Source organism: Bos indicus x Bos taurus, chromosome 2 (genome assembly GCF_003369695.1).
Source record: "Bos indicus x Bos taurus breed Angus x Brahman F1 hybrid chromosome 2, Bos_hybrid_MaternalHap_v2.0, whole genome shotgun sequence".
Lineage (NCBI taxonomy): Eukaryota > Metazoa > Chordata > Mammalia > Artiodactyla > Bovidae > Bos > Bos indicus x Bos taurus.
The window spans coordinates 117,755,597-117,768,826 of record NC_040077.1 but is presented as its reverse complement, the minus strand read 5'-3'; the positions used below and the strand labels follow the sequence as shown (position 1 = coordinate 117,768,826).

General features: G+C 38.4%; 1 protein-coding gene across 22 annotated transcripts in view; it reads left to right on the top strand.

The window, feature by feature from the left end:
• Window positions 1-13,230, top strand: part of TRIP12 (thyroid hormone receptor interactor 12) — a 153,748-nt gene that overhangs the window by 79,384 nt on the left and 61,134 nt on the right. For all 22 annotated transcript variants that reach the window (XM_027515444.1, XM_027515453.1, XM_027515383.1 and 19 more), the window contains 2 exons: window positions 3,562-3,645; window positions 4,929-5,024. In XM_027515444.1, coding sequence (XP_027371245.1) covers window positions 3,562-3,645; window positions 4,929-5,024 — 180 coding nt within the window. The remainder of the gene's footprint in view (window positions 1-3,561; window positions 3,646-4,928; window positions 5,025-13,230) is intronic.

Below are 13,230 nucleotides of genomic sequence, written 5' to 3'. Positions count from 1 at the left end.
GGGCGGTGAGTAAAATTGTGTTCCCTGGTATATTCACCTAAGAAGACGAAGGCTTTAAGGGATTTCATAAGATTGCCCTCCTTAAAGGCCTGCCTCCATATTTGAAATCAGAGTGTAATCTCGGTATTGTCCAAGTTTATGTCAAAGATACATGTGGCCTGTTTGCTGATGTTAGAAAGCACTAACTTGATTACGTTTTGGAGGCTGCATTGTATACCATAGGGCTTTCTCTGCCAGTTCACTCAGGTAGTTCTAGAGGAAGAGGCAAACTTCTTATAAGCTCTAAATTAAGTTCTTCAGTGTAATGTGCTTTAGTTTTTCAGTATATAAAATTGAAATTTAAAGAAAATTATAACACTCTTAAGTTTGTGTTGAATATTAATTGATGGTGTTAGTTTAGAGCATCTTTTAGCATGCACCCGTATAATGTGTAATTATATTCTGAACAACCATTCTTTTGGCCTTGCTCAAAAGTTTTTATGACACTAAGAATGTATTCTTGTTGCCTCCTGTACTTGGGTATCTGGCAAACCCTTAGCCATTCCCGTGAAGTAAAAGTGAATTCTGTCAGCTTTAACTGTATATTGGAAACTGCCTTACATGGTACTGTGATGATATGCAGAGACTCTATGGGCAAGATACCAATTTAAAAGAACAGATTGATGTCTCTTAAAATCTGAGATTGGATTTTTTTTTTTTCTGCTTGATAACCTTGTTTTTATTAATACATTGTGTCTGGGGATGGATTTTGTGTGTATTGCCCAACATTTGATGTGTTCATTGAAGAGCTGTGTCACTGACTCCTAGGAATGGAATACGTTTCCTTACCTGCATGACTACAAACAGCACTCATAGGCTAAGCTAGTTTGGCTTATCTAATTTTGTAAAACTTAAAAAAGGGAGCTACAGTAGGCAAATGCTTATTAATATTTGCTTTCAAAGATATGGCTAGCTCAGCTGGTAAAGAATCTGCCTGCAATGCAGGAGACCCTGGTTCTATTCTTGGGTTGGAAAGATCCCCAGGAGAAAAGGGATAGGCTGCCCAGACCACTATTCTCCCTGAGGGCTCAGGTGGTTAAAAAATCCACCTGCAAAGTGGGTGACCTGGGTTTGATCCCTGGGTTGGGAAGATCCCCTGGAGGAGGGCATGGCAATCCACTCCAGTATTCTTGCCTGGAGAATCCCCATGGTCAGAGGAACCTGGCGGACTCTAGTCTGTGGGGTCGCAAAGAGTTGGACACGACTGAGTAACTAAGCACAACACATACATCAAAGGTATGGCAGCTTGAAAGGATCTTTCGCTTTGGGTTCAATGATTTGTGTCCAAATAGGCACTCATCTCAATTAAAAGTGAGAATATCCCTGCTCCTTCTTGTAGAGGATCTGTGGCTCCCTGAAGCTTGGGACCTCACTATAATAATCTTAAAAGCTCTTTTAATTCTCTGCTTTTACAAGTTTTATGTCTTGGTTAAGGTCTTTGTAGCAGGGCAGTTTGAGGTATTTATTAATTCATTATGTAAATTCTTAGAATACTCTTTTAAGAAGTAACTTAAACCTTTAAAATCATAAGTTGTAAATCTGTAGAATGGTTTAAAGTAAAACCAGCAGACCCTCTTATAAAACCCTCCAACATTACCTTACTGAACTTTTATGTTTTTTCTTAAAAAATATGTGGTTCCAGAGTATGCTTTTTGAGGGGAAGAGAATACATAACAGCAATTTTGTCTGTCACAACTTTGATTTCCACAGTTTGTAAAAGTTTCAGGGCAAGTTTAAGAGCCACTTTGCTAAGTTTAGTAATAATTGGAAACCAATAGCAGAATTTGTTAACATGGTTTTTGTATCATGTGAAAGAGCCAGTGTACATAAATTAAAAATTAGTACTGAAAAATATATTGAAGGTGCTGATAGTGTATAGTTAATAAGAGTACAGCTTGTAAAGTCAGACTTCCTGGGTTCAGATCTCATATCCGTTGTTAGTTGTCTGATCTTGAGCAAGTACACACAAAGCCTAGGTTTCCTCTTGTAATACCTCTTTGTTTGGTTGGGAGGAAACATATGGACACATTCTCCATGGAGTTAGCATTTAGTTAGTACCTTTGAGCAGCATTACAAAGTATAGTGATGGTTATTTCCTTTTTTGTTTTTTTTATTTTTTTTGTTTTCAACAGGTATGAAGTTTACTAAACTCTGATACTCTTTAATATTACCATTTCTTCTTAGCCTGTAACTCTGATCCAGGGGGTTGCCAGCATTTTCTGTAAAGGCCAGATAATTGATGTTTTAAGCTTTATATAAGCTCTGTTGGAACCACTGTGTGGTTGTAGCACAAAAGTAGCCACAGTTAATAGGTAAATTAATGAGTTTGGGTATATTTTAACAAAATTTTATTGACATAGTGATGTGCTAGACTGGATTTGGCCTGTGGACCACAGTGTGCTGATTCCTGTTCTAAACCATACTTTTTTTCTTTTATTTTTTTTACAAGCTTAAAAAAAATTCTAGTGAAATGATAGGATACTTAAATGAGGAGTGAAAAAAAATATCATGAAAACATGGAGTTGATGGCTGGTATATTAGCATCTCTTTCTTCAGAAAAATTTGGTATATTCACATAGGTGATCCATGTGCCTCTTTTAATAATGACAAAATTATTCATCTTGGCTTGTGTTCTTCTGTCAATAATCTGTCACATGGACATAGTAAAGTATTGTGGATGATGTGGTCATACATAGATGAATTGTTTGTACAAAAAGTGCTTTGGGACTCAACAGACACTGAGAGGAAGGGGCAGTAAAACTGCTAGTTTTACAGGAATATATTTTCATCTCTTGGTCAGATTTGTAATATAATCAACCACTGTTTACTTAGACTGAAGTATTGATCAGGTTAGCATTTTGGGTAGTAGAAGCCTTCTGAATCTGACTTCTTCTTCCCTTTGTTTTGACATATTGGTTGCTTTCTCTTTTGTACTTAAATTTAATTAAGTGTTTTGTGGTCTTCTGTTAGTTGTAATGTATATCTTCAGTGTTTTGCCCTGAAAATAAGAAAGCATAATCTTTGCATACTCTTGAAGTGGAAGAAAACATGGCAAATGATTGTTTCAAGACTAGTCCAGAAATAGAGCAGACTGAAGAAGGCACACATCCCTGTGGAACATTTTCCCTATGTTATGTTTGTGATTATTTGCCTGTTTATTAAATATCACAGTGGCTTTAGCCGTGTTACATTTATGGACTTTTCGTAGAGTTCAGAATAACACTGAATTGAGGAGCAGTTTCAAAGACAGGAGGAAACAGTGACAATCATATATGAGTGAAACGCAAGGCTTGTATGTTAGGTTTGTTTCTGTTGTCGTCAAGCCATCTTTTTTCCATAAAAGCTACATGATGAAGTCTAGAAGAACAGCTGGTGTGCAGTGTACATGTTTGCCTTTAATGTAGTATTGTCGGTAAAACTCTGCTTTTTCTTTTTAAAGATAAACCAGACATAATGAGTTTTAAATATTCCTCTCCTAACCCTCACCTTCTCCACCCACCCCCACCCCACCCCACCCCCCAGCCTCTAGTTCTGTTGCAGGGGCTGTGGGCATGACCACCTCTGGGGAGAGCGAATCTGATGACTCCGAGATGGGACGGTTACAAGGTAAAGACCGTTATCAAGCTTATACAAAGCCATGGTCATGGGCTGCCTGTCACTGTGCTCTTTGTTGAAATTAATTTGAATAAGCTCATATAACTATAATCTAGCAGTGCCCACCCATATCTCCAAAAAAAGCTCTTGATTTACTGATTTGGAATTGGAAGATGACCCATTTGTTTCTTCATCTTTGCTATTTAGATAGATAAAATCTTACATAGTATATTTTTTGTTGTTAATTTTTTTCTCCATTATGGTTACATATGCAGCTAGTAATCAGTTAAGGATCATACTGAAAAGGGGTTGCTTCATATATTGTTCTCTGGTACCTAATAACAGCACATCTGGTAGGATGCTTTTTTGCTGTATTCTTTTGTGTTCTTGATCAGCTGTTTCAAAATAATGTACAGTGTATACATAAATTCCAGGCATTATAATGTTGTAAGCGCTTTTTTAAAAGCAGCTTCATTTTATGTATACATTGTTTATAAGTACATGAGTATGTATTTTTATTGTCTTCAGTTGTTTATCCAGTCGGTCCCCAATGTGAGGCTTACAAGAAACATTAATGAATGAGTTTCAGATAGTCTTTTTGACTGAAACTCTCATGAACAGTTTTTCTCATTTTTGGAAACTGATAAAAATTATTTTTCCTATGTTTTTAGAGAATCTCGTCATATCTGATTAGGTAATGGAATAAAAACAGAGCAAATGTGCTTAACATATAATTCTTCAAAATAAATGTTTACTTTAGGTTTTTCTTGGACTATTTACGTGGTTCCTGGTGGCACTAATGTTTAATATCTCCATAAAACTTTAAGATGCCCTGGAGTTGATACATATGGGTGTTGTAATTTATAGTAATTGCATTAGTATATATAAGTGTGGTTTTGAAAAGTTTCTTGTACCTTCTCTTTTTTTTTAATTTTATTTTTATTGGAGGTTAATTACTTTACAATATTGTAGTGGTTTTTGCCATACATTGACATGAATCAGCCATGGGTGTACATGTGTTCCCCATCCTGAACCCCCTTCCTACCTCCCTCCCCATCCAGTCCCTCAGGGTCATCCCAGTGCACCAGCCCTGAGCACCCTGTCTCATGCATTGAACCTGGACTGGTGATCTGTTTCACATATGATAATATATCATGTAGCTTCTCTTAAAGTTTAAAATTTAAACTAGAATTGTTTAAACGAATTACATGATGAATCAGTTGTTGGAAGCTTCTAGATGAGGTAAGTTATATTAACAACTCAACTGTTTTCTCCTGCTCTGCTCTTTTCCTTAGCTCTGTTAGAGGCCAGGGGTCTTCCCCCTCACCTGTTTGGTCCTCTTGGTCCTCGGATGTCACAGCTTTTCCATAGAACAATTGGAAGCGGAGCTAGTAAGTGAATACTTTTAAATTTGTCCTCTCCTCAAAACTCTTTATTAGTTGATTGCTGTTCTTAAACTGTTTATCTATTCATATAGGAGAGTTTTCACATAGGGACTTTACATGAACTTTAACCTATTTTTAAAAATAGAGCTTGTGCATATTCTTACCTTAAATAATACCAACTCTTCCAGATTTTCTTCTATCCTTTTATGTTTGATTACTAAATTGGAGCCACTGAAAAACCATCCAAAGTTAACAGCAAGACCCTTTTTTTGAGCTGTAGAGGAGTAAAGACTCTCAGGTGATGACTTCGGTTATTGTAACATCTGATTGCATGATTTGCATAGATTCATGTCTTGTGTTTTTTATGGTATAATAAAATTTAACCCAATAGGCAGTTGATTATACAGTGAGCCCAAGAGGAAAGATTTCTCAGCAGAATAACCAGTAACTAAACCCAGAAATCTTACCATATATGGTAGACATAAGAGTGACTCTTTAAGTCTTAGTTTGTAACTAAGAGTATGATTTTACATAATTACAAATTCCATTAAATTCTGTTTGGTATAGAATACTACCTTTAGCTTCCTTAAGCAGTAAAAAAATTTACATTTAAGCATTTTTTAAAATTGAAATATAATTGATTTATAGTATTGTATTAATTTCTGATGTACATCAAATTGACTCAGTTATACATACATTCTTTTTTACATACATATATACATTCTGTTTTACTTATCTATAATGTTTCCATAGAGTCAGTAGGCTATTGGCAGATTTCAGTCTTAATTTCAAAAACTTCTAAAGTGTACCAAAGCTTATTAGCTCTGAACTTAAAAATACATATTCATACAATTTTCAATAAAATATTCTTTTTTTAAAAATAATGCCGTGTGTGTATATGTGTTCATATATGTGTGCTTGAATCTTTTTTTTTTTCATTATTTATATATGTTATTGAAGTATAGTTGACTTATGTTTCAGGTACATAGCAAAGGTGATTCAGTTATACATATACACATTTATTTTCAGATTATTTTCTATTGGTTACTATAAGATATTGGCTGTAGTGAGCTTCCCTGGTGGCTCAGACTGGTTAGAAATCCGCATGCAATATGAGAGACCTGGGTTCGATCCTTGGGTTGGGCAGATCCCCTGAAGGAGGGCATGACAACCCACTCCAGTATTCTTGCCTGGAGAATCCCCATGGACTGAGAAGCCTGGCGGCCTACAGTCCCTGGGGTCACAAAGAGTCAGACATGACTGAGTGACTAAGCATATACTCACACAGTGTATACTGTAAATCTTTGTTGATTGTTGCACATCTCTTTTTTTAAGTTGTTGACTTAATATGAATAGAAGGCTAGATTTCTAATGTACTTGCATCTTAACTTGATCTTACGGAAAAACTTGAACTTTTTGACCAACCAAATACCTGAGGGTTTCAAGAAGCAGTTGGTATTATTGTTTTTATTTTCTTTTGCTTTTATTGCCCTGTTACTCGTCTCTCAAATAACACTCTCCTGCAGAGTTCTCGAGGACCCTGGAAAATTGATTTTTTTATTCAGTGTCATTTATGAGGCACTGGGATTGTTCAGAGTCATGAATAGGATGATAAGCAGAGTTGTTTCCCACATGGAAGCTTCCCTGTTAGAGTGTGACCCTTGTAGTAAAGAAGACAGTCATTACATTGTAAAATTTCGGGTAGTGTCATTACAGTGAAGGAAAGCAATGCAGAGAATGGAAGAAGATTGCTGGTGTGGTGATAGGCTGGTTAGAGAAACCTTCTCAGGTGTGGAGATTTTGTGCTGAATAAAACGAAGAGAGAAAACCAGATTTGCAGAGGATCTGAAGGAAGAAGGAAGTGCACAGCCAGAGATGGAAATAAGTCTGGCCTGCTCATTAGACTGCGGGAGGGGCATAGGAAGGTGAAAGAAAAGTGGTAGAAGATGAAATCTCAGAGGTAAAGGTACTTGGCAGGTCATGTTAGACCTTTGCAGGCCAGCAGCAAATGTGGGGTTTATCCTAAGGATAATCAGGATTTATCTTTATTATGAAAAAGATCAAACAGATGAAAGTTGAAAGTATTAGTAGTATAATAACTTCCATAAGCTCATCAACAATTATCAGTCCACACAGCCATTGTTTCATTTATACCCTTAATTCTTCTCCCCGCTCCCAAGACTTTTTTTTTAACTTATTCACCTGGATATATTTGAATTTCTAACTATAAAAGTAAGGATATTAACATTTTTAGACAGTGTTCTGGTTATATTAAGATCTATACTTTGCCATAAGTTAATGTGTGTGTGTGTGTGTGTGTGTTTTAATAGAAATTTGATTTCATTTATTTTGCCACTTCATTTATTTTGGGGGAAATTTTTTTCTGGAGAGAAAAATTGTTGCAGGGCTACCTAAGCATATTATCATTAAACATCAGAACTCCATATTAAGGCTTGACTATTGCACGTGGGGGAGAAGGCAATGGCACCCCACTCCAGTACTGTTGCCCGGAAGATCCCATGGATGGAGGAGCCTGGTAGGCTGCAGTCCATGGGGTCGCTAAGAGTCAGACATGACTGAGTGACTTCACTTTCCACTTTCATGCATTGGAGAAGGAAATGGCAACCCACTCCAGTGTTCTTGCCTGGAGAATCCCATGGATGGAGAAGCCTAGTAGGCTGCAGTCCATGGGGTCGCACAGAGTCGGACACGACTGAAGTCGGACACGACTTGGCAGCAGCAGCATTGCACGTGGAAGCAATGGCACCCCACTCCAGTATTCTTTCCTGGAAAATCCCATGGACGGAGGAGCCTGGTGGGCTGCAGTCCATGGGGTCGCTAAGAGTCTGGCACAACTGAGCGACTTCACTTTCACTTTTCATTTTCACGCATTGGAGAAGGAAATGGCAACCCATTCCAATGTTCTTGCCTGGAGAATCCCAGGGATGGAGGAGCTTGGTGGGCTGCCGTCTATGGGGTCACACAGAGTCAGGCACGACTGAAGCGACGTAGCAGCAGTAGCAGCAGCATACACTAGAACCAGAGTAGAAAACAGTCACACACACCCGTGCCCACGACTCAGCTTCAGCAGTGCCTGCTTCGTGGCCAATCTGTCTTTACACTCGCCAACATCTCTCTTCTTGCATTAATTTGAAATGAATCCTAGACATTCTATAATTTTATCTGTAAACATTTCATCATATAGCTCAAGATCAGTTCAGTTCAGTCGCTCAGTGGTGACCAACACTTTGTGACCCCATGAATTGCAGCACGCCAGTCCTCCCTCTCCATCTCCAACTCCCGGAGTTCACTCAAAACTCATGTCCATCGAGTCGGTGATGCCATCCAGCCATCTCATCCTCTGTTCTCCTCCTGCCCTCAGTCTTTCCCAGCATCAGGGTCTTTTCCAGTGAGTCAGCTCTTCGCATCAGGTGGCCAAAGTATTTGGAGTTTCAGCCTCAGCATCAGTCCTTCCAAAGAACACCCAGGACTGATCTCCTTTAGGATGGACTGGTTGGATCTCCTTGCAGTCCAAGGGACTCGCAAGAGTCTTCTCCAACACCACAGTTCAAAAGCATCAATTCTTCGGCACTCAGCTTTCTTCACAGTCCAACTCTCACATCCATACATGACCACTGGAAAAACCATAGCCTTGACTAGACAGACCTTTGTTGGCAAAGTAATATCTCTGCTTTTGAATATGCTATCTAGGTTGGTCATAACTTTCCTTCCAAGGAGTTAGCGTCTTTTGATTTCATGGCTGCAGTCACCATCTGTAGTGATTTTGGAGCCCAGAAAAATAAAGTCTGACACTGTTTCCACTGTTTCCCCATCTATTTCCCATGAAGTGATGGGACCAGATGCCATGATCTTCGTTTTCTGAATGTTGAAATTTAAGCCAACTTTTTCACTCTGCTCTTTCACTTTCCTCAAGAGGCTTTTGAGTTCCTCTTCACTTTCTGCCATGAGGGTGGTGTCGTCTGCATATCTGAGGTTATTGATATTTCTCCCAGCAGTCTTGATTCCAGCTTGTGCTTCTTCCAGCCCAGCGTTTCTCATGATGTACTCTGCATATAAGCCAAGATAATGCCCCTTAAAACACACATACACATAGGCACGTACATCCAGATTACTATTGTTATATCTGAAAAAGAAACCAGTAATTCCTTCTTAATAGATGCCAGTCAGTGAGCTTTCCATTGTCTGAAATGGAAAAGCAAAAGTAAATGAATAAATAAGTAAATTTCTTGTGAACTGGTAGTTGGGTCTAGAGACTTTTTCAGGTTCAAGTTTGATTCTTATTTTCCTCTGATGGGGAGAGCTGAAGTGGTAGTGTTTTCTCATATTTAGGAAGCATATAAAGTTAGATCACCTCCTAAGCCGTCAAAACTCGGTTCTTAGATAACAGGGATTACAAATGAAAGTATTTTATATCTAATGATCAGTCTCCATTTATTAGGAGTAAAAGAAGTAATTTTGTTGAAATATATACTGAGTCGTGTCCCTATTCTTTGCAGCCCTGTGGACTTTAGCCCGCCAGGCTCCTCTGTCCAAGGACTTTTCCAGGCAAGACTGCTGGAGTAGGTAGCCATTTCCTTTTCCAGGGGATCTTCCCGACCCAGGGATCTAACTCAAGTCTTCCACATTGTAGGCAGATTCTTTACTATCAAAGACACCTGGGAAGCCCACAGAAAGAATATCTCTCCCTTCTATTTGGTTACCCAGGGGAATAGTTGGCATAGGAAAAATATCTCCTACCCTTTATTAACCAGTTTTCCATTCAAAGTGCTGCTGTTATTAATTATCATTGTCAAGCAGGTTGAAATGTGTTTTAGACATTTCACTGATTTTCATTGATGATTAAATTTTCCACTCTTTGATCTTTTTTGGTGTGATCTCAGTAGTTTTTGAAGCCCTCTTTGCTTTCTGGTGAGTCAAGCTCAATAACTCCAACCCCACACCTGAAATCAGGTATTGCCTCAGAGAGCCCTGGTTTTCTTTATAGGAAATGGTATTTAGATCCCACAGTCTCGGCTGTAGGTGTATTTGCTACTGGATTGATCATTGTTATTAGACTTGTTTAATGGACAAACTTGATTATACTTAATATTTTAAGATAAAAATAATGAGTTCATACTGATAATGCCAATTCAAATTCAGGCCTTCAGGGATTTTATTTATCGGGTATTTCATACCAAAAATTTCAGTTCCCAGGAATAGTTATTTATTTATTAGGACTTCCCTGGTGGCTCAGATGGTAAAGGATGTACCTGCCACGTTGGAGACCTGCCTTCGGTCCCTGGAGAAGGGAATGGCTAGCCACTCTAGTATTCTTGCCTGGAGAATTCCATGGACAGAGGAGCCCAGCAGGCTATAGTCCCTGGGGGCAAAGAGAGTTGAACACGGCTGAGCGAATGTCACTTTCATTTATTTACTTTATCCTACAGTACAAAATTCAGCTTTACACCAAAAATAGTCACATTGAGAAAGTTTTAATTTTGCAATAGTTCTTTTTTTTGTTCTTGGGTTGTATCTCACTTTATGGTCAGCTTTTGTATTTTAGAGTCATTTGAAATAATTATGTTCATGTTGCCAGGTTGGTTTGGCTCCTTTGCTTTATTTTGCTTATAATTTTTAGGTATTGACTTTAAAATGTTATCTGGCTTTTATAATTCATGTTATTTACAAAGTTCCTGAAGTCAGATCAATAAATTTTTAAAAGTCTTAACATCTTTTACTATCCCTGTAGCCTGTTTCCGCCTCCCACACAAATAACCTTTGTAATTTTATGGCCTGTCCTTTTGCTGTTTACTTAAGAAAACAAAAACAAATCCATATTGTCTACTTCATACACACTGCCTTTGTTAGATAAGAGTAGTAAACTTTGCCTTCCTTTTAACAGTAAATCTTGGTGTTCACTCTTCATAGATGCTGTCCTTATCATGCACACAGAGAAGGGAGTGGGGAGAGAGGGAGGGGAGGGTCTCCCATGCCTTTTGTGAAGTTGTCATAATGCTGCAGTGTGTGGATGTACAGTTTCTTAGCCAGTCCCGTGTTGCACATTTGGGTGACTTCCAGTCTTGGTTGTGTTACAGTGAAATACAGCTTTCCTATTTTTAACTTTTATCTTTAGGCTAGATTTTTAGAAAGAGGATTGTGGTATAAAGGGTCTAGGCATACAACATTTTGGCAGATGTAAATAAATCAGCCTCTGTTGGAGATTATAATGCATATCCTTGGGCTATTATACATCGCCTACTTTATAGTAATAATGTTACCATATCCCAAACAGTGTAAGCACTTTGCAGCAGTTTAACTTTTTCTCTTGCCATCCTTTATGTTGTTGTTTTGTTTTGCTTACACATGTGTTAGAAAGACAGTGGGGCAGTTTTTGTTTTAAAACATCCATCTTCTTTTATTTTTGCCCACATATATGTACCATTTCCAGTACTCTTACTTCTTTCCTGCAGTTCCTTTCTCCTATCTGGATTGTTTCCCTTCAGCCTAAAGAACTTTTCTTACATCGGAATAAATGCTAGTAGTGATTTCTCTCTGCTTTTGTTTGAAATCCTTGATTTGCCTTAAGTTTCAAAAAATCATTTCCCCAGGTGTAAAAATCTCATGTTAGCCCTTTGTAATGTCTCTTCTGGTTTCCATAGTTTCTGTTTAAAAATCTTACTATAAACTTTTCAAGGCAATTCTTTTCTCCCCTGGCTTCTTACTTTGTATTAATTTTTAATAGTTTGACTATATTAGGCCCATGTGACATTTTCTTTCATTTTCAATTTGCTTGAGTTTCACTGAACCTTTGAATCTGTGAGTTCATACCTTTCATCAGTTTTGGAAAATTGTTGGCCATTATCTCTTCATACATTGTTTCTTTTATCTCATTGTCTATTCAGGTGTTCTCCTTCATTTTCTCTGGGAGTATCAGGATTGTAGACGTTCAGACTTTGCACTCCATCCACTGGGTCTCTCTAGCTCTGTTTTTGTTTTTCCCAGAATTTTTTTTTTTTCCTTATGCCTAGTTTGAAAACTTTCTGTTGACCACATTTCAGATTCACTAATTCTTTTTTCTGTTTTCTTCTTCCATCTTTGGTTAAATTCATCAATGAATTTTAGATTTCAGGTGTGTTTTCCAGTTCTAGGCAGTTATTTGATTTTTAAAAATAGATTCCGGTTCTCTTTGAAATTCATTACATTCCATTTTGTCCATCTTTGTTTATCCTTGCAATTTGTTTTATTTATTTTGTATTCAAGTATAGCCAATTAACTATGTTGTGATAGTTTCAGGTGGACACCAAAGCAACTCAGCCATCCATATATATACATGTATCTGTTCTCTCCTAAGCTCCCCTCCTGTCCAGGCTGCCACATGTCATTAAGCAGAGTTCCCTGTGCTGTATATGTATAGTAGGACTTTTTTGGTTATCTATTTTAAACATAGCAGTGCATACGTGTTGATCCCAAGCTCTTCAACTATCACTTCCTCCGTGACTTAAATTTGCAATTTATTAATTACAGTTATGGAGCCTTTCCTGGTGGCTCAGACAGTAAAGAATCTGCCTGCAACGCGGGAGACCCAGGTTTGATCCCTGGGTTGGGAGGATCCCCTGGAGAAGAGAATGACAACCCACTCCAGTATTGCCTCTAAAATTCCATGGACAGAGGAGCCTGGTGGGCTACAGTCCATGGGGTTGCAAAGACTCAGACATGACTGAGTGTCTAACACAATCGCAGTTACAGAATACCTAGTTTATAGTTTCTATTGGTTTTCAGTTCATTTCAGTTCAGTCGCTCAGTCGTGTCCCACACTTTGTGACTCCATGAATCGCAGCACGCCAGGCCTCCCTGTCCATCACCAACTCCCGGAGTTCACTCAGACTCACGTCCATCAAGTCAGTGATGCCATCCAGCCATCTCATCCTCTGTCGTCCCCTTCTCCTCCTGCCCTCAATCCCTCCCAGCATCAGAGTCTTTTCCAATGAGTCAACTCTTCGCATGAGGTGGCCAAAGTACTGGAGTTTCAGCTTTAGCTTCATTCCTTCCAAAGAACACCCAGGGCTGATCTCCTTGAGAATGGACTGGTTGGATTGAATGGACTGGTTAGATCTCCTTGCAGTCCAAGGGACTCTCAGGAATCTTTTCCTACACCACAGTTCAAAAGCATCAATTCTTCGGTGCTCACCTTTTTCACAGGCCAACTCTCAAA